At 36.0% G+C, this 26,224-nt stretch overlaps 1 protein-coding gene across 3 annotated transcripts in view; it reads right to left on the reverse strand.

The window, feature by feature from the left end:
* The window catches only part of AFG2A (AFG2 AAA ATPase homolog A), a 334,449-nt gene that overhangs the window by 250,310 nt on the left and 57,915 nt on the right, over positions 1–26,224 (reverse strand). For all 3 annotated transcript variants that reach the window (XM_082639000.1, XM_082638999.1, XM_082639001.1), the window contains exon 11: positions 4,110–4,319. In XM_082639000.1, coding sequence (XP_082495126.1) covers positions 4,110–4,319 — 210 coding nt within the window. The remainder of the gene's footprint in view (positions 1–4,109; positions 4,320–26,224) is intronic.

Consider the following 26,224-nt stretch of genomic DNA (forward strand, 5'->3'; position numbering starts at 1 on the left):
GCCCAGCCATTCAAGGATAATTAATCTATTGTAGCACTCCAGACAAAAAGCAAGCGAGAAGCAGAGAGGAAATTTCAACTGGAAAATATTTTGACGTAATTGACCCAGATGACAAACTAAACTTAAGCGTATGTCAAGTGCTACAGTCGGCACAAAAACACACACAGATGCCAAAGGCTATTAAGAGCCCACACAAGGCAAGGTGAAGTCTTAACTCTGAGTAGAATATAAACCTTGTAATCACTGTTTAGAAAAGATGCACAGGGGAAGATAAAGGGTTCTTTCATAAACTCAGAGAAAGAAATGTTTAAACTTTTAAAATTCTTTATCTTCGGAATTAAAGGTAATCATCATTGCAAAAAGTGTTAGGGAGTTTATTCTTTCAATACATCCAGAACACTTGTGTTTCTCAAAACCAGAGTCTAAAAAAACAAACAACCCAATCCAAAAATGGGCAGAAGACCTAAATAGACATTCCTCCAAAGAAGATATACAGACTGCCAACAAACACATGAAAGGATGCTCAACATCTTTAATCATTAGAGAAATGCAAATCAAAACTACAATGAGATATCATCTCACACCAGTCAGAATGGCCATCATCAAAAAATCTAGAAACAATAAATGCTGGAGAGGGTGTGGAGAAAAGGGAACACTCTTGCACTGCTGGTGGGAATGTGAATTGGTACAGCCACTATGGAGAATAGTATGGAGGTTCCTTAAAAAACTACAAATAGAACTACCATATGACCCGGCAATCCCACTACTGGGCATATACCCTGAGAAAACCATAATTCAAAAAGAGTCATGTACCAAAATGTTCATAGCAGCCCTATTTACAATAGCCCGGAGATGGAAACAACCTAAGTGTCCATCATCGGATGAATGGATAAAGAAGATGTGGCACATATATACAATGGAATATTACTCAGCCATAAAAAGAAACGAAATTGAGCTATTTCTAATGAGGTGGATGGACCTAGAGTCTGTCATACAGAGTGAAGTAAGTCAGAAAGAGAAAGACAAATACTGTATGCTGACACATATATATGGAATTTAAGAAAAAAAAATGTCATGAAGAACCTAGGGGTAAGACAGGAATAAAGACACAGACCTACTAGAGAATGGACTTGAGGATATGGGGAGGGGGAAGGGTAAGCTGTGACAAAGCGAAAGAGAGGCATGGACATATATACACTACCAAACGTAAGGTAGATAGCTAGTGTGAAGCAGCTGCATAGCACAGGGAGATCAGCTGGGTGCTTTGTGACCGCCTGGAGGGGTGGGATAGGGAGGGTGGAATAGGGAGGGTAGGAGGGAGACACAAGAGGGAGGGGATATGGGAACATATGTATATGTATAACTGATTCATTTTGTTATAAAGCAGAAACTAACACACCATTGTTAAGCAATTATACTCCAATAAAAATGTTAAAAAAAAAAAAACCAGAGTCTACCTATTTTTTTCTGATCACTTTCAAAATGTGTGAGATTTGTTATTTCAAAAAGTTCAAATTTAATTATAACACTTAAATCCCACAGAAAACAATTATCTATGTTGGAAACAAAAGACAACTTTTTCTTTGTAGGAAAATAAAACTTGAAAGAATACAATATGAATTCCTAACTTCTTTGACTTGATATCCTCATACATAAATGGTATGATATAGCTATTTTAACTCTTCTCATAAGCATTAATCAGTCCAAGATGAAAGGACCAATGAAAATGCATAAAAAAGCAAATATTTTTTGTGTTCCCAACTTTTTCTTTTGTAATTTTTAAACACATAGGAAAAGTTAAAAGAATAGTAAATGAACACCCATTGTTCACCTAATATATCCTCCACCCAGATTCAAAAATTGAATAATACTGTCAAAGTACACTAAATTGTATAATGAATAAAAGTCCACATTAAATAAAAATTAGTAAGTAGGATATGTAATAATCCCTAAACAAGTACAAACTCAATTTATTAAGAAAATTTCTTAACATCACTTATCTTTTGTGTGTGACCTAAAAGAATTAAATAGTTAATGAAAGGTGCATATAAGTTAACACATAGTTGGTTATTTTACATGAAAAAATGGTCTTCCTCATTTTCTCATCATGAAAAAAGACAAAAGTGAAACTGTAAAGTTATGAAAGCTTTCATATGCAAAAGCAATAATAAATATATTTCTAAGTAATCCTAGGATAGGCCGGAAAGTAGTCCTGGTAGCACCTGGAACTGTTATCTTGGATCACAAAAGAGTGAGATACTAATTTGTAAGGAAATATATGTGCTGTTTCTTCCTTGACATTCAAGTGTAAATAACTGTGAGCTAAATCCTCATTAAGTAAGTTTTAGATTTCCAATAGACAGGAAAAATTCAATTATGAATATACACTGTGGAAGGTAGGCACAGAAAAATGCAGATGACAGAAAAAAAAGAGTAGGAAATGCCAGTAAAATGACCATTTCCACTACCACAAGATGAGAGGACAAGGACCAAAGAGAAATCAAGATGTCTCTGGAAATTTCAAAATCACTCATTACTCCAACATTTAAAACTGCAACCTTTAAAACTATGGTCATGATTCAGCGTAACTAATCATAGTGAAAATGGTCCCCTCCCCAAATCCCTATCCAATGTCTTCTACAAGATAATAAAAAACAGGCAAACACTAGTGACTGTGAAGATACTGATTCTTAAAAAGCAAATAGCCTAAATACATCTAAATATCATTCCACAAAAAATTTAAGTATAGCTAATCCTTGAAAAATGAGGGGGTGAGGAGCTCTGACCCTACATGCAGTCAAAAATCTAAGTATAACTTAGTGTAACTTATAGTCGGCCCTCCATTTACACAGTTTCCCCATATCCACAGAGTCAACCCACCTCGGATAATGTAATACTATAGTTTTACTATAGAAAAAAATCCACGTATTAAGTGGAACCACACAGTTCAAACTCACGTTGTTCAAGGGTCAACAGTAAAGTAAAAGACTGATACTCTGAAATAAGTTTTATACGTTCAACCTGCCAATGATTTCAATGTTTTAAGATTAAAGAAACATACTTTATTACAAAAAAAATTCCCTGACAACATCAAAATAAATTATCATGTACCTTTTCTGAAATGACTTTGATAGTTAACATATTTAAATATGTATTTTTGTGATAAAGTCTACAGAAATGGATTTAAGGTTTTATATATACATATACACATATACCAAAATATATATATATATTTAGTAAATGGATATATTATCATGTTACACAGAAGTTAATAACAAAATTAATATCTAGTCCTATAGTAAATGTAAAACTACATATCAGGTAAGATAATCTATCCCAAGTAATAGGGCAGGGCAGTAAACAAATAAAATATGCATGTGTGTGTTTCAGAATATAAATAATGTATATATATCTTCTGACTGGGAAAGTGCTTTTAAAAAATGTATTTTCAGGGACTTCCCAGGTGGTCTAGTGGTTAAGAATCCGCCTTCCAATGCAGGGGACACAGGTTTGATCCCTGGTTGGGGAACTAAGATACCACATGCCGCAGGGCAACTAAGCCCGTGCTCTCTACAGCCCACGTGCCGCAACTAAAGAGCCCGCACGCCACAACTACTGAGCCCATGCACTCTGGAGCCCGTGTGCCACAACTAGAGAAGTCCACGTGCTGCAACAAAGAGCCTGTGTGCTGCAACTGAGACCCGACGCAGCCAAATAAATGATGAATATTAAAAAAAAAATTATTTGTACCATATAAGGTATTTGATTTCTTTTAAAATGTTTGTAAATATTAAATTTATTAAATTCAATCAAATTTATAATTAAGTCTTGGTTAAACAAAAGTGATTAGTACAATTTAAAAATGCAGAAACTAAAGAAAACTGGTTTCTATTACACGTGTGTAAGAAATATTGAGAATCAAGAAACTAAACCATGATTTGCTGATTATAGGCACTAATTTAGTTATCTCCCATCTCCCTATATTATATTGCCATCAATCTCAAATAAAAATCAACTACTCTTTAAGATGGCTCCTAAGGGTAGGAATCAGAGGATTGGATGGGGGTGCCTAGAAGACAGAGTAGCAGTTAAAAAATTTAACACCCTACCTTTACAGCTAGGAAATTCAGCCCACTCTCATTGGCCAAAGCCTTTGCAATCATTGTTTTAGAGCATCCAGGAGGCCCATACAAAAGAACTCCTTTAGGTGGCTGAATACCCATTTGGGTGAAAGACTCTGGATGTTTCAAGGGCCATTCCACAGCCTGTTTCAGCTTCAGTTTGATATTTCCCAGTCCTCCTATATCTGACCAGGATACCTGCAAAACAAACAAATAAATAATAAAAATTTTTAAAAATATATATGCAAGAAGGGAAACAGAACTATTTAAGAATCAATAATTTCCTAAAAACAATTTTAACAGCATCAAGAAATAAATTAGGAGTTTATAAAATGTGAGCTGCATATTATAGAAATACTAAAGAAAAACAAAATGTTTCTGTTTGCCAAGACTTGTATAAGTAACTGGTTAAACGACTGAACATTCTGGTAAGTCTATATTCTATTCTACGTGGCTGTAAAAACTAGCTTTCATCTGTTTGAAAATGGTTTGAATCAGTGATCCAAGGTCTCATCTATATATCTAAGTTCTTGTATTTCTTTTTTAGCAAAATTCTTTTAAATATACTTCTGTAGGTCCTTATGAAATATGTAATCTTTTCTGCCTTTGGTATATTAATAAAGAATCCTCAAAATTTTGTTCCCCCCAAAAGGCCCCCCAAACAAGATAGCTCTTTAGATATTTACTTAATAAATATTCATTGAGAACTATGTATCATATACTGTACACAGGAAATAGATAAGACATAAATCCAGACTTTAAAGAACTTAACAACTACCAGTAACATGCACATAAATAACCATAGTACAATGGAAAGCATACTAACCACAATAACAAAGAAACAGAAAAAGGCTTTGGGACTTCCCAGGAAGAAAAGATTATTCCCAGCTGGAAGGCAAATCTGAAAGCCAACTCTTGAAGCATGGATGAGATCCAGAAATGTGAAAATAGGGACAATGTCAGATAGAGGCCAAAAAATTATGAAAAGCTCAGAAGGAAGTATGAAGAAGATGAGAGGAAAATGGATTTAAGGGGGGAAATAAAAATAGAAAAGTAAGTTCAAGCCATATAGTGGAAGACCCTGAAGACTAGATGGAGTTCACGAATCTCTTTATTCATAAGAAGTCTTTGAAGGTTTTTAATCTAGAAAGTGATATGGTCTGATCTGAGCTTCAGAAAGACTTCTCTGACAAGATTCATTAGAGAGGAGAGAAAGTGCAGGGAGAACAATTAAGGATCTATCACAAACATCCTCTAAAAAAAAGAAGCCTGAGCTAGGGTAACCACATGGAGATGATGAAGACACACCAGAAAACTACTACAGGTCTATAGCTGAGGGTTCTGAAGGCAGAAGAAGAAAGGGAAAATCTGAAGCTAAAGATTTCAAGATGGACTGATAAGAAGAATATAGACCACAGAAAAAATGATCAGTAGAAGAGAAAATAAATGAGATTTTTTTTTTTGATACACAGAATTGCATACATTCACAATTGAATATACATCACAAACGAAGTTGAACATATATCACAAATGTAGCTCTGGAAAGAGAATAGGGTTGAAATGTTAGATTTCAGAGATAGCTACATACAAACAATAGACACCATGAGATCAATTAAAGTAGTCAACCATGAGAAGAGAAATGTGGATGAAAGGCAGGTCTATGGATGCTACCTACATTTAACAGGGAAGAGGAAAAAAAAGAAAGGAAGAAAAGTCAGAAAACAATCTACAAACCCAAAAAAAGAGAAGGGTTTTGTTTGTTTGTTACTATCAGGAAAAGATTACTTTTTCCAAATGAACTTGCATGGTTTTTTGGGGGCATTCTATTGTTTTTGTTTTTTGTTCACAGAACAAGGAGAGTTCTGTATTATCAACCATAACCCTGAGCTCAGATTTAATTATTTTTTTCTAAATTGCTTTCTTGGAAGTTAATTTGAGAAGTGAGATTACTGGATTAAAAGGCATGAACATTTTAGGTCTCTTAATACATGATGCCAGTTTGCTATCCCAACCACTTCATCTATTTTAATGGCATGAGCGATACATGTATGTTTCCCTGCAGCATCATTAGCCTTGGGTTTTATTTTAACTTCTTTTTCCTAACTGATTTCTGATTTCACCAATCAATAAAATTAAAATTAAACTTGGGATTAGTACACATGATCTTATGGCCCTAAAAACATCCATCTATCATCAGCAGGAACAAAGTGACTGTTTACCGCAGAAGGTGACTGTGTTTGTATAACCAAGGCCTGATATAGGCAGAAGTACAGCAGAGTTGTCACACCCTGATGTGTAGTTCCTGCTTGTGCTCTCTGGTGTTTCTGATCTTTCCTTTATCCTTTTCTTCTACTTTTTAACTTAATTTTGAAATTATTCAAACATGCAAAAGTTGAAGAAAAATCAGTACCATAAGTGAATATATACTCTACCAAAATTCACCAATTTTTAATATTTACCAGTTTTGCTTTAATACGTGCTCTCACTTTCTCCTTCTCTCTCCACACACACACACACACACACTACACACAAAAACACACTTTATCAATTTTTATTTTTTTAACATCTTTATTGGAGTATAATTGCTTTACAATGGTGTGTTAGTTTCTACTTTATAACAAAGTGAATCAGCTATACATATACATATGTCCCCATATCTCCTCCCTCTTGCGTCTCCCTCCCATCCTCCCTATCCCACCCCTCTAGGTGGTCACAAAGCACTGAGCTGATCTCCCTGTGCTGTGCTATGCAGCTGCTTCCCACTAATTATCTATTTTACATTTGGTAGTGTATATATGTCCATGCCACTCTCTCACTTCATCCCAGCTTACCCTTCCCCCTCCGCATGTCCTCAAGTCCATTCTCTACGTCTGCGTCTTTATCCCTGTCCTGCCCCTAGGTTCTTCAGAACCATTTTTTTTTAAAGATTCCGTATATATGTGTTAGCATACAGTATTTGTTTTTCTCTTTCTGACTTACTTCACTCTATATGACAGCCTCTAGGTCCATCCACCTCACTACAAATAACTCAGTTTCGTTTCTTTCTATGGCTGAGTAATATTCCATTGTATATATGTGCCACATCTATCTTCTTTATCCATTCATCTGTCGATGGACACTTAGGTTGTTTCCATGTCCTGGCTATTGTAAATAGAGCTGCAATGAACATTGTGGTACATGACTCTTTTTGAATTATGGTTTTCTTAGGGTATATGCTCAGTAGTGGGATTGCTGGGTCATATGGTAGTTCTATTTTTAGTTTTTTAAGGAGCCTCCATGCTGTTCTCCATAGTGGCTGTATCAACTTACATTCCCACCAACAGTGTAAGAGGGTTCCCTTTTCTCCACACCCTCTCCAGCATTTATTGTTTGTAGATTTTTTTGATGATGGCCATTCTGACTGGTGTGAGGTGATATCTCACTGTAGTTTTGATTTGCATTTCTCTAATGATTAGTGATGTTGAGCATCCTTTCATGTGTTTGTTGGCAATCTGTATATCTTCTTTGGAGAAATGTCTATTTAGGTCTTCTGCCCATTTTTGGATACCTAAGAATAAACCTACCTAAGGAGACAAAAGACCTGTATGCAGAAAACTATAAGACACTGATGAAAGAAATTAAAGATAATACAAACAGATGGAGAGATATATCATGTTCTTGGATTGGAAGAATCAACATTGTGAAAATGACTATACTACCCAAAGCAATCTACAGATTCAATGCAATTCCTATCAAACAACCAATGGCATTTTTCACAGAACTAGAACAAAAAATTTCACAATTTGTATGGAAACAACAAAGACCCAGAATAGCCAAAGGAATCTTGAGAAAGAAAAACGGAGCTGGAGCAATCAGGCTCCCGGACTTCAGACTATACTACAAATAGTAGTATATACTATACAGTAATCAAGACAGTATGGTACTGGCACAAAAACAGAAATATACATCAATGGAACAGGACAGAAAGCCCAGAGATAAACCCATGCACATATGGTCACTTTATTTTTGATAAAGGAGGCAAGAATATACAATGGAGAAAAGACAGCCTCTTCAATAAGTGGTGCTGGGAAAATTGGACAGCTACATGTAAAAGAATGAAATCAGAACACTCCCTAACACCATACACAAAAATAAACTCAAAATGGATTAAAGACCTAAATGTAAGGCCAGACACTATCAATTTTTAAATTTTCTGTTGAAACTTTTAAAGTAGGCTGTAGGTATGACACTTCTAAATACTTTAGCATACCTCTCATGAAAATAAACATTCTGGGAAGAAATTTTTAAGGAGGGTAGTCAACAACTATTAAAAATTAATAGATCAGAAAGTAGAGAGACTTAAAAAGAAATGGTCAGTAGATCTGGCAATGAGGTTACTGGATAGTGGTTTAATTCAGTCAGTAGAGTTTATTTTTATGCCTTTTAAGAGTGGCATATATACATACACACAATACACACATGCATGCATACACATACACACATGCATACACATGCATACATGCATACAGAGAGGGACAGTATGTGTGTGTGTGTGTGTGTGTATATATATATATATAAAATGGAAGAAAGCTGTATTTATAACTGTCATAGATACACAAGTCAGGGAAGCAACTTATAAGAACTAAACTGACACTATGTTATTGTTATGATGCTGCAGATACCCATTCAGTTGTTACTATGCAACTATTATACCTATACAATGAGAACAGCATGCTCTGTTGGAGAACGTGCTCCATGAGGAACAGCTATTCCATACCTTGGAGCATGTTTGAGTTATACCTTGAGTACTATAGCAGAATATTTACTTAAGCTAATTTAATAAGCACACATACAGATAAAATTTTCTTCAAGATTAGTACAGAACTATATCCTTCCTAATTAATAGCATTTAAAACAAAATTCAATGATATGCCTATAAATGGCTAGGAGGATGTTTTTCTCAGATATATATAAAACTAAATAAACCTGGCAATACAACCTGATAATTTTCAATATGATAAAATTTGGTATTTAATACATTTTAGTGTGTTTGGTTTTTAATCAGTCTTTTAAAAACCTTTAAAAAGAGTCATTTAAAAGAACCTAATATAAGATATTAAACTCACGTGGAACACACATGGAAATCACCAAAATAAAAGGAAGTCCATATCATAAAAAATGGTATCTTTAGCTAGGGATCAGGGAATAGTAGCAAACAGTGTCAGCTGGACCAGGAGCTGAAGAAGGCGTGTTCCTCAAGAGAAATTAAGAGGCTCTTACCAGAAAACTGAATGTTCACTGGACATGCAACAGGCCAAAACACCAATGCCACTGCATGGACTAGTAGTCTATACTGAGGAGTTGGTCCATTGCCCTGAAGGCTGTAAGAACCAGCAAAAAAGTGAAACAATCCTATCCCCTTCCTATCTCCCGAACTTCGGGGCTCTTGCTACACCAACTGTCTCTCTCTATTCCTGCTTTAATTATATTTTTCACTATATTTTTTCCTCAGCCTACAAATATTTCCTTTTTCTCCCTATCCTTCAAAACAACCTTACTTTGATATTATTTCTACCTAATATTTTATCTCCTCCTTTCTCACCACTAAACTTCTTGAAAGATAGTTAATACCCCCCTACTTCTACTGCACTTATATTTTCCACTTTATATTTCAGTTAAGTATTTATCCCCCCAAGCAGTGATAGGAAAGGAGAGTGAAAGATAAAGATAAAAAGTTTAAAGACTGGCAGGAAAGCACGGAGCTAAGGGCATTATGTCAGAACGTCTCTAGACTCTCAGGAAAATTTGAGGCAAAGTCATCTGCAGAAACATCAATCAATCTATTAAATACTGACTAAATGCCTATTTCATACTATGCTGGTTCCTGGGAACAAAATAGTTCCTGTCCATACTGAGTTTTTGCCCTGATGGAATATTTCCTTAAAAAGGCATACTTTCATAATTATGCAATTACTATAAAGCCTGGTATATGCTAAAAGGGTAGCCACAGAGTTTAAATGGACGGTCAGGAAAAGCTTTTCAGAAGTGACATATGAGGTGGGATCTAATAAACACAGAAATTAGCCAGCTGAAAGTAACAGCAAATGCCGTGGAGAAGACAAAGGTAAAAAAAAAAAAAAAGCATTATACATTAGGAGAACTAAATAAAAGTAATTCAGTATGGCTAGAATTTAGAGAGCCAGAAAAGGAGTAGAAACAAAAGAGGTTAGCCAGCATATGGAGCTATCAGACCTTGAAGACTCATAAAACATCAAGAAATTTAGACTTTATCCTGAGCAATGGAGAGCAACGTAATCAGGGAAGTGACATGATCAGACTGCTGGAAGACCACTGTGGTTATAAAGTAGAGTGGGGTTTAGAATTGGGAGGGTGAGGAGGAGAGGCTTCTACAGTAATTCCTATAAGAGACTGTGGTTATCTGCACTACTGTAGTAGCAGTAGGGCTATGGAGAAAACAAAAAAGGATAAAAACTATATTAAACGAGGCTAATCAATGAGTCTTGATAATTAATGAGATTTGGAGAGGAGACGGTAAAAAAAAAAATGAAATCAAGGGTAACAGTCAGGATTCAGACTTGGGTAATTGTGTAAATGAAAGTTACATTAAAAGAGAAAAAAAACATATTTGAAAATTAAGGAATTAGTTTCCAGTTACTGTACAATGGTTGGAATTTACAAGGGAAAGAAATTCAATAAACTTTGGGAAATGTCTTCTATGTGCTCAACTTGTCTTAGAGACTGTAAGCGCACAAAGGTAAGTGAGATAATATCTCCAAATATTTTTAATCTAGAAAGAGGAATAAGAAAAGTATCTTAAAAAACACAGTCTTTGTCTAAAGACATAAAATATCTGTCTTCACACAATTAATACAAAAACTACTGAAAAAAATATAAAATAGGTTAAGATATTCGTAAATATGTGAGATAGTGAGGACAGAGATTTGGAAAATGTTGCATATATGAAAGACTTACGTCAAGCTCTTAGAATATCAAAGTAATAATAGCAATTCCCACCTCATATGTTTATGAGGATAGCTATTATATAAGTACAGCCTATAAGACATTACAAAGGACAATATAAGAATTATCTATTCCCCCAACACCTAAAAGTAACCATTTTTAGTATTTTGGTGTAGTACCTTCTACTCTTTCAAATGCCTGTGCATGAGTTTTCATTGAGATCATAATATATACACAATTCTATATTCTGCGTTTTAAAAACTTCATACATTTTTTGTATGAAATTACCAGTTACTGTATCACTTTGGGCAATTTGCTTCATCTCTCTAAACTTCTTTCTCATCTGTAATAGGGGACAATAAAACCTAAGCTCTCAGGATTATTGTGAGAATCAAACAGTATAGTAAATATTCCAATAACTGCACTTTCCCTGGTACATGTTAACTAATAAATACTAGGTTGGTGTTATTATTATTATTTTATTTAAATGTCTGAAAGATTATTATAATAAATAGTCATATTTTAAAGGACTAGTGACAAAAGATAAAGGACAATCAAGCCATTACATTTGTAGTTTCATGAACAATATTTAATTACCATAACTTTTCTATTCTTTTTCTTTTTGTCTGATTACTACATTTCTTTTTTTTTTTTTTTTTTTTTTTTTGGTACTCGGGCCTCTCACTGTTGTGGCCTCTCCCGTTGCGGAGCACAGGCTCCGGATGCGCAGGCTCAGTGGCCATGGCTCACGGGCCCAGCCGCTCCGCGGCATGTGGGATCCTCCCAGACCGGGGCACGAACCCGTGTCCCCTGCATCGGCAGGCGGACTCTCAACCACTGCGCCACCAGGGAAGCCCCCTGATTACTACATTTCTTAAAATAAGGGCAAAAAAGTTTTGCATTTTAATTTAGCACCTGAATGCCAAATAAATGATGGCTCTTTGTATAGCTAAGATACCTATTAAAAATAAATATAAATTGGCTTTAAAATACTATTGCATAGGAGAGTCTTAAAGCACAGAAAGTCATGGGAAAATTAGTCAGTAAGAGAAGAATAAGCACCAGCATGAAATCATAAAATCCTAGAACTAGAACAGGAATTCACAAACTAGCTGGTTCACTATCCTACCTTCAGTCAGTATTTCATCTTTCAAATCCTCTCATCTTTCAACAAATACTATTTTATGCTCTTTAAAATTATTTTTAATTCTATAACTCTCTTAAATAAGTTACACTATATCGTAACTGCCAGAAAATTATTCCTACAATCTAACCTAAATCACTCCTGAGAATATTATACTTGGGTCCTTGCCTTCTTATTTTGTCCTGATGAAAATAGTGAACAGCTGCTCACATATGGCTTTATAACTTTTTGAATTAATAATAAAGTTAGAAGTGACGGAACAGCTGTCAAACAAGCACACACAGTGCAGTGACATAAATTTCCCAAGGGAAATGTCCCCCACAAATATCTCACAGTACTTTCTAAGCAAGCATCCAACAATATATAAATCCAAAAAAAAAAAAAAACCCAAAAAACAAAAACTCAATTCAAACTGCACACCCAAAGAAGTAAGAGACCTGATGATTAGGTTAAAACAAAACAAAACAAAAAAACTTTTATGGACAAGTTCCAAGAGGACAAAATAAAAATGAATGAAGTAGGAGAATTACTATGAGAGAGGAATTCAGTAGCTCCAGAGGGACTCAGTGTCCTTATACATCTATGAGTCAAGATCCTCTTATTTTCTAGGTGCCAAGTTTTACACTGCCAGGTACAAAAATTCTTTTGAAAGTGTTATTTTTATAGAAAATATGGCAACAAAGAGTGCCTTTCACTTTGCTCTTTCACACTAACAAGTCCCAACATAAGGATAAGAAGCCAGGCACTAACACGTGGGTTGGCAATTCTCTGCTGGGCCATACACCAGCTTTTTAACAATTCAAATATTTAAAGTAGATTTATTTTGATAAGAAATAATAAGGATACCAAATTACTAGGGATACTACATAATGCAGAAAGAAATAAGTTGAGAAAACCCACCTCTAAGATCCAAAAGAAAAAAACACATTTCCAGATGCTTCTTTAATGGCGACAAAGCAAAATTAGGATTCAGTTAAGTGTTCAAAATATGTTCTTAGATCTAAGTAAAAATATGTGAAAGCCATTAGCTTTATAAGGTGAAAGACAAAATATTTTTCTCCATGCTTAAAAAGAAATTCTATCGAGGTTTCTTAAAAAAACAAGTCAAAGTTCCAGTTCCACTATGGTACCATAAACCATCTACAGCCTCTCCCTCACCCCCAAATTGATTAAAAATACAAACTTCACAAAAAATACAAAACCCACTACAGGAGGACTCTGAAAAGTAAAGTGGAGCATGAGGCAGGTAAAACTATGGAGAAGGGCCCGGCACAGTGTGGTGGAAAGGGCTGAGCATGTAGTGTTTTGTCCTTCTCTTTTCTTTCTTGACTCAGCTTTTCCCCTCCTGTTTCACTTCCATTTTGCATAAGATTGCTAGGTTGAAATATCTAATATTTTCACAGGAAAGAGCACAGAATGCTTAAAAAAAAAAGTAGATGAGAAAGAATATAAGAAACTACAACAAAACTTTGCCACTAATTGCAAACTGCCACTAATCCGAGTGATTTTGCTGTTCTTTAGTAAATCACATTTCAGAATCTCACTGAAACATATTATAAAGGCTATGGGAGCCAGATGCTCTTATAATTCCTAATTAATAAAGGGAAACATTAAGGTAAAGAAGAAAGGAACTATTCAAGTAAAACTAAAATAGATATTCAAAAAAACATGGAAATAATGATCAACTTAAAGGCAAATATTTTAACCAAATTTCAAATTATAGATTTCATAATCAGTTTAGTGCTTATATTAAAACCTGAGTTCAATTTCAAAAATAGCATTTACATTACAATCCCTCTTTAATAAGTTTACTATGAGCTGTGCTCAGAGAGCGGGCTATATATGAAGTCAAATCTTATAAATAAAATAGTAATTATCTAAATAAGCCTCCCTTAGATCAAAAAACTTTCTGCCTTAATTCAACTTAAAAATGGTTAATCATTTCCAAAATGAGTTTTTAAAAAACTACTTACTTTTGTTTAATAAACAGGGAAAAGTCTCACAAAAAATGGAAACTTTAAACAAGAAAAAAAAAACAATAGCAGCAATAATTTAAAAAAAGTAAAACTCACACCATGAAAATGACATAGTCTTACCTAGAAAATTCTTCATATCTCATTAAAATGTTTTCCTAATTTACTAAATTCCTTGAATAATTTAACTGCATTCAGCATAAAATGCTTTGAATATTTAAGGAAACATAGTAACCTCTGCCATTCTTATTTGGCATAGCAGAACTAGGAAAAGATAAAGGAGTATGGATAAAATAAATGAAAAATACAGGAACAGAGGAAAGAGATCAGAACTTCTACTGATTGGGCCCCAAGCCCAGGAACTAAAGAAGCACATGGTCACAAGTTTCTCAAGCGAATTTTAAATCAACCACATGTAAATAATGTATGACCAAATGCCCCAAAATTAAAAGAAATCATATAAAAGGCCCAGAAAAAAATGTTTCAAATAGTAAAAGTTTTCAAATGAGTTTTGTTCGGATTACTCGTCTTTGGGAATTTGTGATATAAGCAAATAATAATCAAACAGAAAAGCTCTTTTGTTATATATGTAGGTATCACCAGGACCTTCCTAACACAGTGCCTGTATATTACAGATGCTCAATGTTTGTTTGGTATAGGAATAAATTAATGGGCAGATGCACATTTCTCTTGGGTTATCTTAAAAAAAAAAGTAGCAGAAGGGGTAGAAATGGCAGGGAGACAGGCTGTAGGAAGTGAGATGGGGAAAACAGGAGAGAGTTAGGGAGTTAGGAATAAACCAACATGTGTGGTCAGAACTAGTAAAAAAATGTTGCCAACATGTAATAGTGTACAAGGGCTATACATATGCTTTGCAAGACATTTTCTAGCCCAGATCTGTCCAAATAGTTGGGTAATAAATTCAAACCATTTCCTCTGAATCTCCTTTGATGGCTGGTTGACAATAAAAATGTTTGCATATATAGACACAAAAATCTTCTGCTGACAAGACTGGCTAAAGGGATGCTCCAAGTTTTTGTTAAATAGAAGGCAAAGAGAGGAGGCCCTTCTTTGTCAGAAAGCTGAGCAAACTCATGTAAGCAAACTTCCTAAGCAGTCCCGACTATGTCCTGAGATACAGACCAGAAAGGAAGTTCCTACATGGGGGAGAATAACGAATGCTGCTGGCCAGAGAGCATTGGTTATTCTCTATGTTGTTTTGGTTTGAGGTCTACAGACATAAGGAGAAAGCCCTGAAAAAGGGTAAAAGAGATACTAGGAAACAATCCTTACAGGACAGTCTTAACGGGCAATATTTAGAAAAAGAATAAAAGATTTTACCTTTATACTGAAAGCTGGTCCCTGGCTGCTAAATGTGCTGCACGTAATAGCTAGGGGGATGAATGTTAGTGGGACAGGATCAACTTGAGAATCAGGCCAAAAGATGCCACAAGAAAATCCTAGAGAAAGAAGCTGCCTAGAGAAATTAGACATTTATCCTAGGCATATAACTAAGTTCACTGAGACAGGTTAGGCAAGTCTCAGAGAACTGACCAAGCCTAAGTGGTAGATTGTTGAGAAAAAATTAACTGTCCTATGGTAAATGTTGTCTAATTGTGCCATTTTTTATAAGTTCTCACAAGTATGGGTCTCCTCTGCTGCGGGTATCAACAAGAAAGTCAGACTCCTATAGGTATACTAACAGAGGTTTTAATATCAAATATCCACTTATTTACTCACTTATTTATTCACTCATTCACTCCAATATATTCATCTTAGTGCAAAAGGCTGTTAGGTTTTGAGTGCTTAGCCAGGCTCTAGGAATACAGGTAGACTATACAGATTGAGATAACAAAAAATGAACAAGACTGACATGGTCTCTACATCATGGAGCTTATAGACTGAAAGGAGAGGCAGACATTAAACAAATACATTAATAAGTATTTAATTTAAAGACTAGACAAAAAATTGTACGGGGTGCTACAAATAGTACATAATAGGCCTGGAGGGTCCTAGAGTGTTAAGTACAGCTTTCCAGAAGATCTGATATTTAAACAGGCATGAAAGGTAAGTAGGAGTTAGGCAACTAAAGAGACTGAATGACACTGAACCATTTGTAGCCCCTAATACTGGCTTTTAGTTCATCTTGGGGAAGGAAGAGATTCATGAGAATAATGGCAGTCATACTGAGGGACCTGACTCGTTATCATTCCAGATTCAATCTGGTAAAACAGATCCATTTTAGCTTTCCTCATCTATGACTTGACCAGTTACTGTCATACTTTCTGTTCTTTTCCCTGCTGTCTCTAGAAAAATCTGAAGTTATGCACATTAGAGATCTTGACACTATTGAAAAGAGAACAGTTGTAAAAAGAGCCATTGAGTATAAATTCTGCATGTAAGCAGCACATCAGCCTAAATTCTGGTTAAGTACTTCTGAGGGGCTGGGGGAGTTTTATCTTAGATAACTAATTTTATAGTTTTGTTAAGCTATGATGAGTATGACATATCATTTCGGTGGTCTTCCTCCCAAAACCCCATAATCCTAGCCTAACCGTAATAAAAACAACAACCAAACTCAAATTGAGGGTCCTTCTATACAAAAGACCTAAGCAGTATACCTCAAAACTGTTAAGAACAGAAACACTGTCATAGCCCAGAGAAGCCAAAGAAGACATGACAACTCAATGTAATGTGATAGCTTAGATGGGATCCTGAAATAGACAAAGGACATTAGGAGGAACTAATGAAATCCAACTAAAGCATGGAGTTTAGTAAATAGTGTTCAAGACAGGTTTAATCAGAAAACCTGAGTTATTCAAACCCTGCCCATTTCAAAGAAAGGCCAGTCTTTAGGACTGGCCCTTAGCAGTCTTCTGGGAGATATTCTCTAGGCCTTTTAAATATTGTGCCTCTAAGAGTGTTTTTGTATGCCTGAGGCCCTGGGCTACGCTATACCTGTTTGACCAGATAAGTTGACCCTGACAGTGTGATTTATGAACATTTGTTTTTGCTCTGGGAAGAGCTAGAATCTAAGAAGCTGAAGTCAGACATGCCAGGGCTGTATACCTACACTGACTGACCTGCAATGAAACTCTGGAAACCAAGGTTCAGGTCAGCCTCCCTGGTCAATAACAGTTCACACATATTGTCACACACTGTTTAGGGGAGAATTAAGTGTGCTCCCAAGTGACTCCATTGGGAGAGTACACCTAGAAGCTTGTTCCTGTTTTCTCCTGGACTTCACCTCATGTGACTTTTCACTTTTGAGTATTTTGATCTGTATCCTTTCACAGTAATAAATCATAACCATGAGTATAATAGCTTCTGAGTGCAGTGAGTCCTTCCGGTGAATCATCAAGCCTGAGGGTGATCCTGAGGTCCCCCAACAAAGACAGAGAGACAGATGATAAAATTACAAACAACTTAGAATTCCCTAAAACTCACATTCCCACCTGCTCCCCCACTACCCATCTATAGGCCTGAACATTAGGGAAACTTTATCACAGGGTATTAAACTCATCTTTAAATTTATCTTAGGTTTATAGTGGAGTTCTCAGACATCTGCTGATTTTCAGATTACATTTTCTCAATCTATCCCATCTTTCCCACTTTTGCATCATATACCATTCCACCTTAGAGCTTTGGTCTTTCTATTGGGTCAATACCAGAAGAAAGTTCACTCGTATAACACTTAAAAAAAAAAAAAGCCCAAAAAACACCTGTTTACCATTGCAACAAAAAGAATAAAATACCTAGGAATAAACCTACCTAAGGAGGCAAAAGACCTGTATGCAGAAAACTATAAGACACTGATGGAAGAAATCAAAGATGATACAAACAGATGGAGAGATATACCATGTTCTTGGATTGGAAGAATCAACATTGTGAAAATGACTATACTACCCAAAGCAATCTACAGATTCAATGCAATCCCTATCAAACTACCACTGGCATTTTTCACAGAACTAGAACATGAAATTTTACAATTTGTATGGAAACACAAAAGACCCCGAATAGTCAAAGCAATCTTGAGAAAGAAAAACGGAGCTGGAGGAATCAGGCTCCCAGACTTCAGACGATACTACAAAGCTACAGTAATCAAGACAGTATGGTACTGGCAAAAAAACAGAAACATAGTTAATGGAACAGGATAGAAAGCCCAGAGATAAACCCACGCACATATGATCACCTTATCTTTAACAAAGGAGGCAAGAATATACGATGGAGAAAAGACAGTCTCTTCAAATGGTGCTAGGAAAACTGGACAGCTACATGTAAAAGAATGAAATTAGAACACTCCCTAACACCATACACAAAAATAAACTCAAAATGGATTAAAGACCAAAATTTAAGGCCAGACACCATCAAACTCTTAGAGGAAAACACAGGCAGAATACTCTATGACATAAATCACAGCAAGATCCTTTTTGACCCTAGAGTAATGGAAATAAAAATAAAAATAAACAAATGGGACCTAATGAAACTTTAAAGCTTTTGCACAGCAAAGGAAACCATAAACAAGATGAAAAGACAACCCTCAGAATGGAAGAAAATATTTGCAAACAGAGCAACTGACAAAGGATTAATCTCCAAAATATACAAGCAGCTCGTGCAGCTCCATATCAAAAAAAACAAACAACCCAATCCAAAAATGGCCGGACACCTAAATAGACATTTGTCCAAAGAAGACATACGGATTGCCAAAAAACACATGAAAAGATGCTAAACATCACTAATCATTAGAGAAATGCAAATCAAAACCACAATGAGGTAACACCTCACACCAGTCAGAATAGCCATCATCAAAAAATCTAGAAACAATAAATGCTGGACAGGGTGTGGAGAAAAGAGAACCCTCCTGCACTGTTGGTGGGAATGTAAATTGATACAGCCACTGTGGAGAACAGTATGGAGGTTCCTTAAAATACCAAAAATAGAACTACCATATGACCCAGTAATCCCACTACTGGGCATATACCCTGAGAAAACCATAATTCAAAAACAGTCATATACCACAATGTTCACTGCAGCACTATTTACAACAGCCAGGACATGGAAGAATCCTGAATGTCCATTGACAGATAAATGGATAAAGAAGATGTGGCACATTTATACAATGGAATATCACCCAGCCATAAAAAGGAACAAAACTGAGTTATTTGTAATGAGGTGGATGGACCTAGAGTCTGTCATACAGAGCGAAGTAAGTCAGAAAGAGAAAAACAAATACTGTATGCTAACACATATATATGGAATCTAAAAAAATGGTACTGATGAACCTAGTGGCAGGGTAGGAATAAAGACGCAGACATAGAAAACAGACTTGAGGACACGGTGGGAAGGGGAAGTTGGCACAAAGTGAGAGAGTAGCACTGACATATATACACTACCAAATGTAAAATGGATAGCTAATGGGAAGCTGCTGCATAGAACTGGGAGATCAGCTTGATGCTTTGTGACGAAGTAGAGGGGTGGGATAGGGAGGGTGGGAGGGAGGCTCAAGAGGGAGGGGATATATGTGTACACATAGCTGATTCACTTTGTTGTACAGCAGAAACTAACACCACGTTGTAAAGCAATTATACCCCAATAAAGATGTAAAAAAAAACCTATATAAAAAACTGCAAAGCATTTTTCTGAGGAGTACATGAAATTCTGACATGGTGATTCTAACATGGGGCATTGGAATATGTCCCACCCTGTGGCTTAGATGTAAATTATTAAAAATGGTATTTTTGAAAACTGCCAAATAGGGACCTTTGCTTCCAGCCAAGGAGGAGAAGAAATAAGATTTACCTTTCTGTCTGAATAAAACTTAAAAAGCTGACAAACTCTTAAGACATCGGCCATCAGGCAATGAAGGAGGGTGATCCTTGAGAGAAGGGAAACAATGAGGTGAACCCTATGACTGTGCCTATCTAACTGCCTGGAGAAAGGCCACAGGTTGCAGCAGTGGAGAGGAAACCTAAGCAGAGCCCACAGTCTCCCTGAGATGAGAAAATGAAGCTAGGAGTATGGGAAAGTCAAAGAGGTAGGTATTGCAGGGCAGAGTATTAGAGGCAAAAGAGGTACAGAGACAGAGAGAGAACTCCTGAAATCTGTACAGGGTCTCCATCAAATATTCAGTTATCAGTTCACGCATGTGAGAAAAACAAATGAGGCCAGGAAAAAAAAAAATGAAACCAGAGACCTAAAAGGACTAGAAGGAAGCATGCCTTCTCCCAACAGCCAGAGTGGACCCTCATAATTTATAGAGCATCAGGTAGGATATTGATAAGGATCTTAGCTCACTAGTAGGGAAAAATTAACCCTAGACAAAACATTGCCATGGTACCACCTGAGAAAATTTAAAGGCAAGACCAAAAAGGATCAAACTTTCCAAATAACTTAACCACACCCCAGCATAAACCTCAAGAATATTTTTATGAATATAAAGCATTCACCTCCCAACAAAATAAAAATCAGAATTTCTGGAAACCAATCAAAATGTATCATGCATGCAAAGAAGCAGGGAAATATAATCTACAATAAGGAAAAAAAATCAATAAATTGAAGCTGATTCAGAAATTACACAGATAGAATTAGAAGACAAGGACATTATAACAGTTATTATTATAAATGTGTTGCATATGTTCAAATGAAGGAAACACTGAAAACACTAAGTAGAGAAGAAAAAATATAAAAAGGATAAAAATCAAATTTCTAAAGAAATATTACAGTGTCCATAATTTTAAAAATGCACCAGATGGAACTAACAGCTGATTAGACACTTTAATGGGGAAAAAGGGTTAGTGAACTGGTAGGCACAGCAATAGAGACCCTCTAAAACAAAACAAAGGGAGAAAGAAAACAGAGGAATATAAAAAATGAATACAGCAACACTGGGCTTTGGGAGAATCTCAAGCAGACAAATGTACATGTGTATTTTTAGTCCCCAGTGAGGGGACTAATGAACTAGCACAAGAAACAAGAAGAAAACTACCAAGGCACATGGTAATCAAATTGCTTAAAACAAGTGTTAAAGAGAAAATCTTAAAAGCAACCTGAGGAAAAAAAAAGATATATTACACACAAAAACAATGAAAATGGAGACAGCAGATTTCTTTTCAAAAATAATGCAAGAAAGCAGAGACTGGAGCAAATCATTAAAGAACTAGGGGTGCGTGGGTAATGGGAGGGGTATCACTGTCAATCTAAATTCTTCACCCAATAAAAGTATATTTTTAAAACAAAAACAAAATAATGACTTTTTTGAGACATGCAAAAACTGAAAAGAATTCTTGACCAGCACACCTGCATTACAGGAAATTTTCAAGTAAGCCCTTCAGGAAGAAGGAAAATGATACCAGATGGAAACCTGAATCTACACAAAAGACTAAAGAGAGCTGGAAGTGGTAATTACATTGTGTAAACAGAAAATTTTCTTTATTATTATTTAAATCCCTTCAAAAGGAAATACTATTTAGAGCAAAAATGATGACAATGTACTCTGGGGTTTACAACCATGTAAAAGTAAAATGTATGACAACAGCACAAAGGCCAGGAGGGGAGCAAGAGAAGTATACTGTTTTAAGGTTCTTACACTATACATGTGATATATTACCACTTGAAGGTAGACCATGTTAAGTTAAAGATGTTTCAAAGGAAATAAAAAATATTTTGAACTAAATGGAAATGAAAATCCAACATATCAAATATGTGGGATGCAGCTAAAACAATGCTTAATGATTATTTATAGCACTGAACACAGACCTAGAAGAGACAGAACTAAACTCACTAACCACAGCTCTCACCTTAAACTAAAGGAAGAAGACCAGATTAAGCCTAATGCAAACAAGGAAGGAAATAACAAAGATTAGCACAGAAATCAATGAAATCAAAATCAGAAAAATAAAACAAAAAGCTGATAATTTGAAAAAAATCAATAAAACTGCTAGACCTCCAGGCAGAATGATCATGAAAAAAAAGAGAAGACATAAATTAACAGTATTAGAAATGAAAGAGAAAACACTACTGATCCCACAGACAGTAAAAAGATAATAAGGAAGACTATGAACAACTATGTCCATAAATCAGGCAATTAAGGCAAAATGGACCAATTCCTTAAAAGATACAAACTACCAAAACTCAAGAAAAAAACAGATAGCCTGAATAGTCCTAGATTTACTAAAAAGTTAAATTTAACTCAAGCCTTCCAAATAATTTAAATTACAGGACTAGATGGTGGTGATGGTTGCACAGCAATGGGAATATACTTAATACCACCCAATTATACACTTAAGACTGGTTAAAACGGTAAATTTCATGTTATGCATATTTTACCACAGTTTTAAAAAAAACAAAACTTTTCCCATATATGTTTATGACTCCAAGCTATAGTTGGAGTTTTAGAGTCCTATGGTTACACACAGAGGAGCAGGGTTAACCCTACCTGGGGGAAAAAAAATTAACCAAAGACCTAAATGTACGTGCTAAAACTATAAGCAACTCTTATAAACTCTTAGAAGAAAATATACAGTAAATCCTCCTGACCTTGGATTTGGCAATACTTTCTTAAATGTGACACCAAAACTACACACAAGTAAAGAAAAAATAGACACTGGACTTCCTTGAAATTAAAAACTTTTATGCAGCAAAGGACATTATCAAGAAAATGAAAAGAGGCAGCTCACTGAATGGGAGAAAATATTTGCAAATCATATATACCTGATATCAAATATAAGAATAAAGGACTTGTATCTAGTACATATACAACTCAATAATAAATAAAAAACAATTAAAAATGGGGGAATGCACAGGTTGTGATATGATGGGCAAAGTGTATAGGGTTTCTTTTGGGGATGATGAAAATGTTCTAAAATTAAATGTAGTGATGCCTGTACAACTTTTTGCATATAGTAGACCACTGAATTGTACCCTTTAAATAAGTGAATGACTGTAAGGTGAATTATACCTCAATAAAGCTGTTACCAAATATATATACATATATTTTTATACAAAAAGGTAAAAGAATCATTTCTGAAAAATGAGAACCACTATGAAGCAAAATGCTACATAAAATATTCAGTCATTCAACAAACTTTTATTTAGTTGGTACTATTTGCCAAACAGAGGGGATACAAAGATGAATAAGACAAAAGAACCACAAGGCATATATGTGTTACCTTTGTGTGTGTTTATTAGGAATCATATTACAAGATCTTTGGTAACTGAGAAGTCAGAAAGTAATTTTTCAGGCAGAGGGGAGGACAACGTGCAAAAATACAAAATGGTTTAACAGAACAATGTAAGATGAAAGTGAAGAAGGCACGAGCCAGGTTACGAACACCAAACTGAAGAGCTTAGACTTCATCTTAGAGGTTATCAATAGGGAGTTATGCTGATGGCATTTAAGACATTTTGGGACAGATGGACTACGGGACAAGATCAGATGAGTGTGTAATTACTCTGTATCTGTATAAGGTGAAGTGAAAAGGTGGTACCACAAAAGAACCACATTAACCCTACCAATGATTTCCTTTACTGTAAACGAAAATCGGTGTTTTTAGCAAACAGTCATCAAGTATTTACAGACTTTCTTCAGAGATACTGTGGGTTTGGTTCAAGACCACTCTCAGCAAGGCAAATATCGCAATAAAGTGAATCACACAGATTTTTTGGTTTCCCAGTGCATGTGAAAGTTGTTTACACTACACTATAGTCCATTAAGTGTGCAGTAGCATTATGTCTAAAAAATAATGTACATACCTTAATTAAAAAATACTATTGCTAAAAATGCTAATCATCATCTGAGCCTCAGTGAGTCACAATCCTTCGCTGGTGGACAGTCTTGTCTTGATGTTGATGCTGCTGACTGACCAGGGTGGATGCTGAAGGCTGGGGCGGCTGGGGCAGTTTCTTAAAATAAGACACCAGCGGGGCTTCCCTGGTGGCGCAGTGGTTGAGAGTCCGCCTGCCGATGCAGGGGACGCGGGTTCATGCCCTGGCCCGGGAAGATCCCACATGCCGCGGAGTGGCTAGGCCTGTGAGCCATGGCCGCTGAGCCTGCGCGTCCGGAGCCTGTGCTCCGCAACGGCAGAGGCCACAGCAGTGAGAGGCCCGTGTACCGCAAAAAAAAAAAAAAAAAAAAAAAAAAAAGAAGACACCAGTGAAGCCTGCCACATCAATCAACTTTTCCTTTCACAAACAATTTCTCTGTAGTATGCGATCTTTGACAGCATTTTAACCACAGTAGAATTTCTTTCAAAACTGGACTCAATCTTCTCAAACCCTGCCACTGCTTTAACTAAGTTTATGTAAAATTCTAACTTCTTTGTTGTCATGTCAACAATTTTCACAGTATCTTCACTAGGAGTAAATTCCATCTCTAGAAACCACTTTCTTTGCTCATCCATAGGAAGCAACTCCTCAGCCATTCAAGTTGTACCATGAGATTGCAGCAATTCAGGCTCCACTTCTAATTCCAGTTCTCTTGCTATTTCTACCACATCTACAGTTACTTCCGCCACTGAAGTCTTGAATCCCTCAAAGTCATCCATAAGGGTTAGAATCAGCTTTTTCCAAACTCCTGTGAATGTTGGTATAGACATCTCTTCTGTGAATCATGAATGTTCTTAATGGCATCTAGAATGGTGAATCCTTTTTAGAAGGTTTTCAATTTACTTTGCCCATATCCAACAGAGGAATCACTACCTATGGTAGCTATATCCTTGCAAAAAGTAATTCTTAAATAATAAGACTTGAAAGTCGAAATGATGCCTTGATCTATGGCCTGCAGAATGTATGTTGTGTTAGCAGGCATGAAAACAATATTAATCTTGTTGTACATCTCCGTCAGACTTCTTGGATGACCAGGTGAATTGTCAATGAACAGTAATATTTTGAAAGGAAGCTTTTTTTCTGAGTATTAGGTCTCAATAGTGGGCTTAAAATATTCAGAAAACCATGCTGTAAACAAATGTATTGTCAGCCAGGTTTTGTTGTTCCATTTATAGAGAGCACAGGCAGAGTAGATTCAGCATCACTGTTAAGAACCCTGGGATTTTTGGAATAGTAAATGAGCACTGGCTTCAAATTAAAGTCACCAGCTGCACTAGCCCCTAACAAGAGTTAACCTGTCCTGTAAAGCTTTAAAGCCAGGCACTGGCTTTTCCTCTCTAGCTATTAGAGTCCTAGATGGCATCTTCTTCCAATGTAAGGCTGTCTCATCTACAGTGAAAATCTGCTGTCTAGGGTAGCCACCTTCATTAAACCATCTTAGCTAGATCTTTCAGACAACCTGCTGCAGCTTCTCCATCAGCACTTGCTGTTTCACCTTGCCCTTTGATGTCACGGAGACAGCTTCTTTCCTTAAGCATCATGAATCGACATTTGCTCGCTTCAGACTTTTCTTCTGCAGCTTCCTCACCTATCCCACCCTTCAAAGAATTGAAGAGAGTTTGGGCCTTGCTCTGTATTAGGCTTTGGCTTAAGGGAATGTTGTAGCTGGTTTGATCTTCTATCCAGACCACTAAAACTTTCTCCACATCATTCATGTGTTCACTGGAGTAGCACTTAATTCTCTTCAAGAACTTTTCCTTTGCATTTACAACTTGGCTAACTGTTTGGCACAAGAGCCCTAGCTTTTAAAGGCCTATCCTGGCTTTTGACATGCCTTCTTCACTAAGCTTAATCGTTTGTAGCTTTCAATTGAAAGTGAGAGATGTGACTCTTCCTTTCCCTTGAACGCTCAGAGATCATTGTAGGGTTATTAATTGGCCTAATTTCAATATTGCTGTGCCTCAGAGAATAGAGAGGCCCAAGGAGAGGGAGCAAGCTAGGGGAACAGATGGTTGGTAGAGCAGTCAGAACACACAACAATTACCAGTTAAGTTCACCATCTTATATGGGTGCAGTTCGTGGCACCCTAAAACAATTACAATAGTGACATCAAAGATCACTAATCAAAGATCACCATAAAAATATAATAATAATGAAAAAGTCTGAAATAGTGCAATAATTACCAAAATGTAATACAGAGACAC

This window comes from Mesoplodon mirus (assembly GCF_964341445.2).
Source record: "Mesoplodon mirus genome assembly, chromosome: 2".
Classification (NCBI taxonomy): domain Eukaryota; kingdom Metazoa; phylum Chordata; class Mammalia; order Artiodactyla; family Ziphiidae; genus Mesoplodon; species Mesoplodon mirus.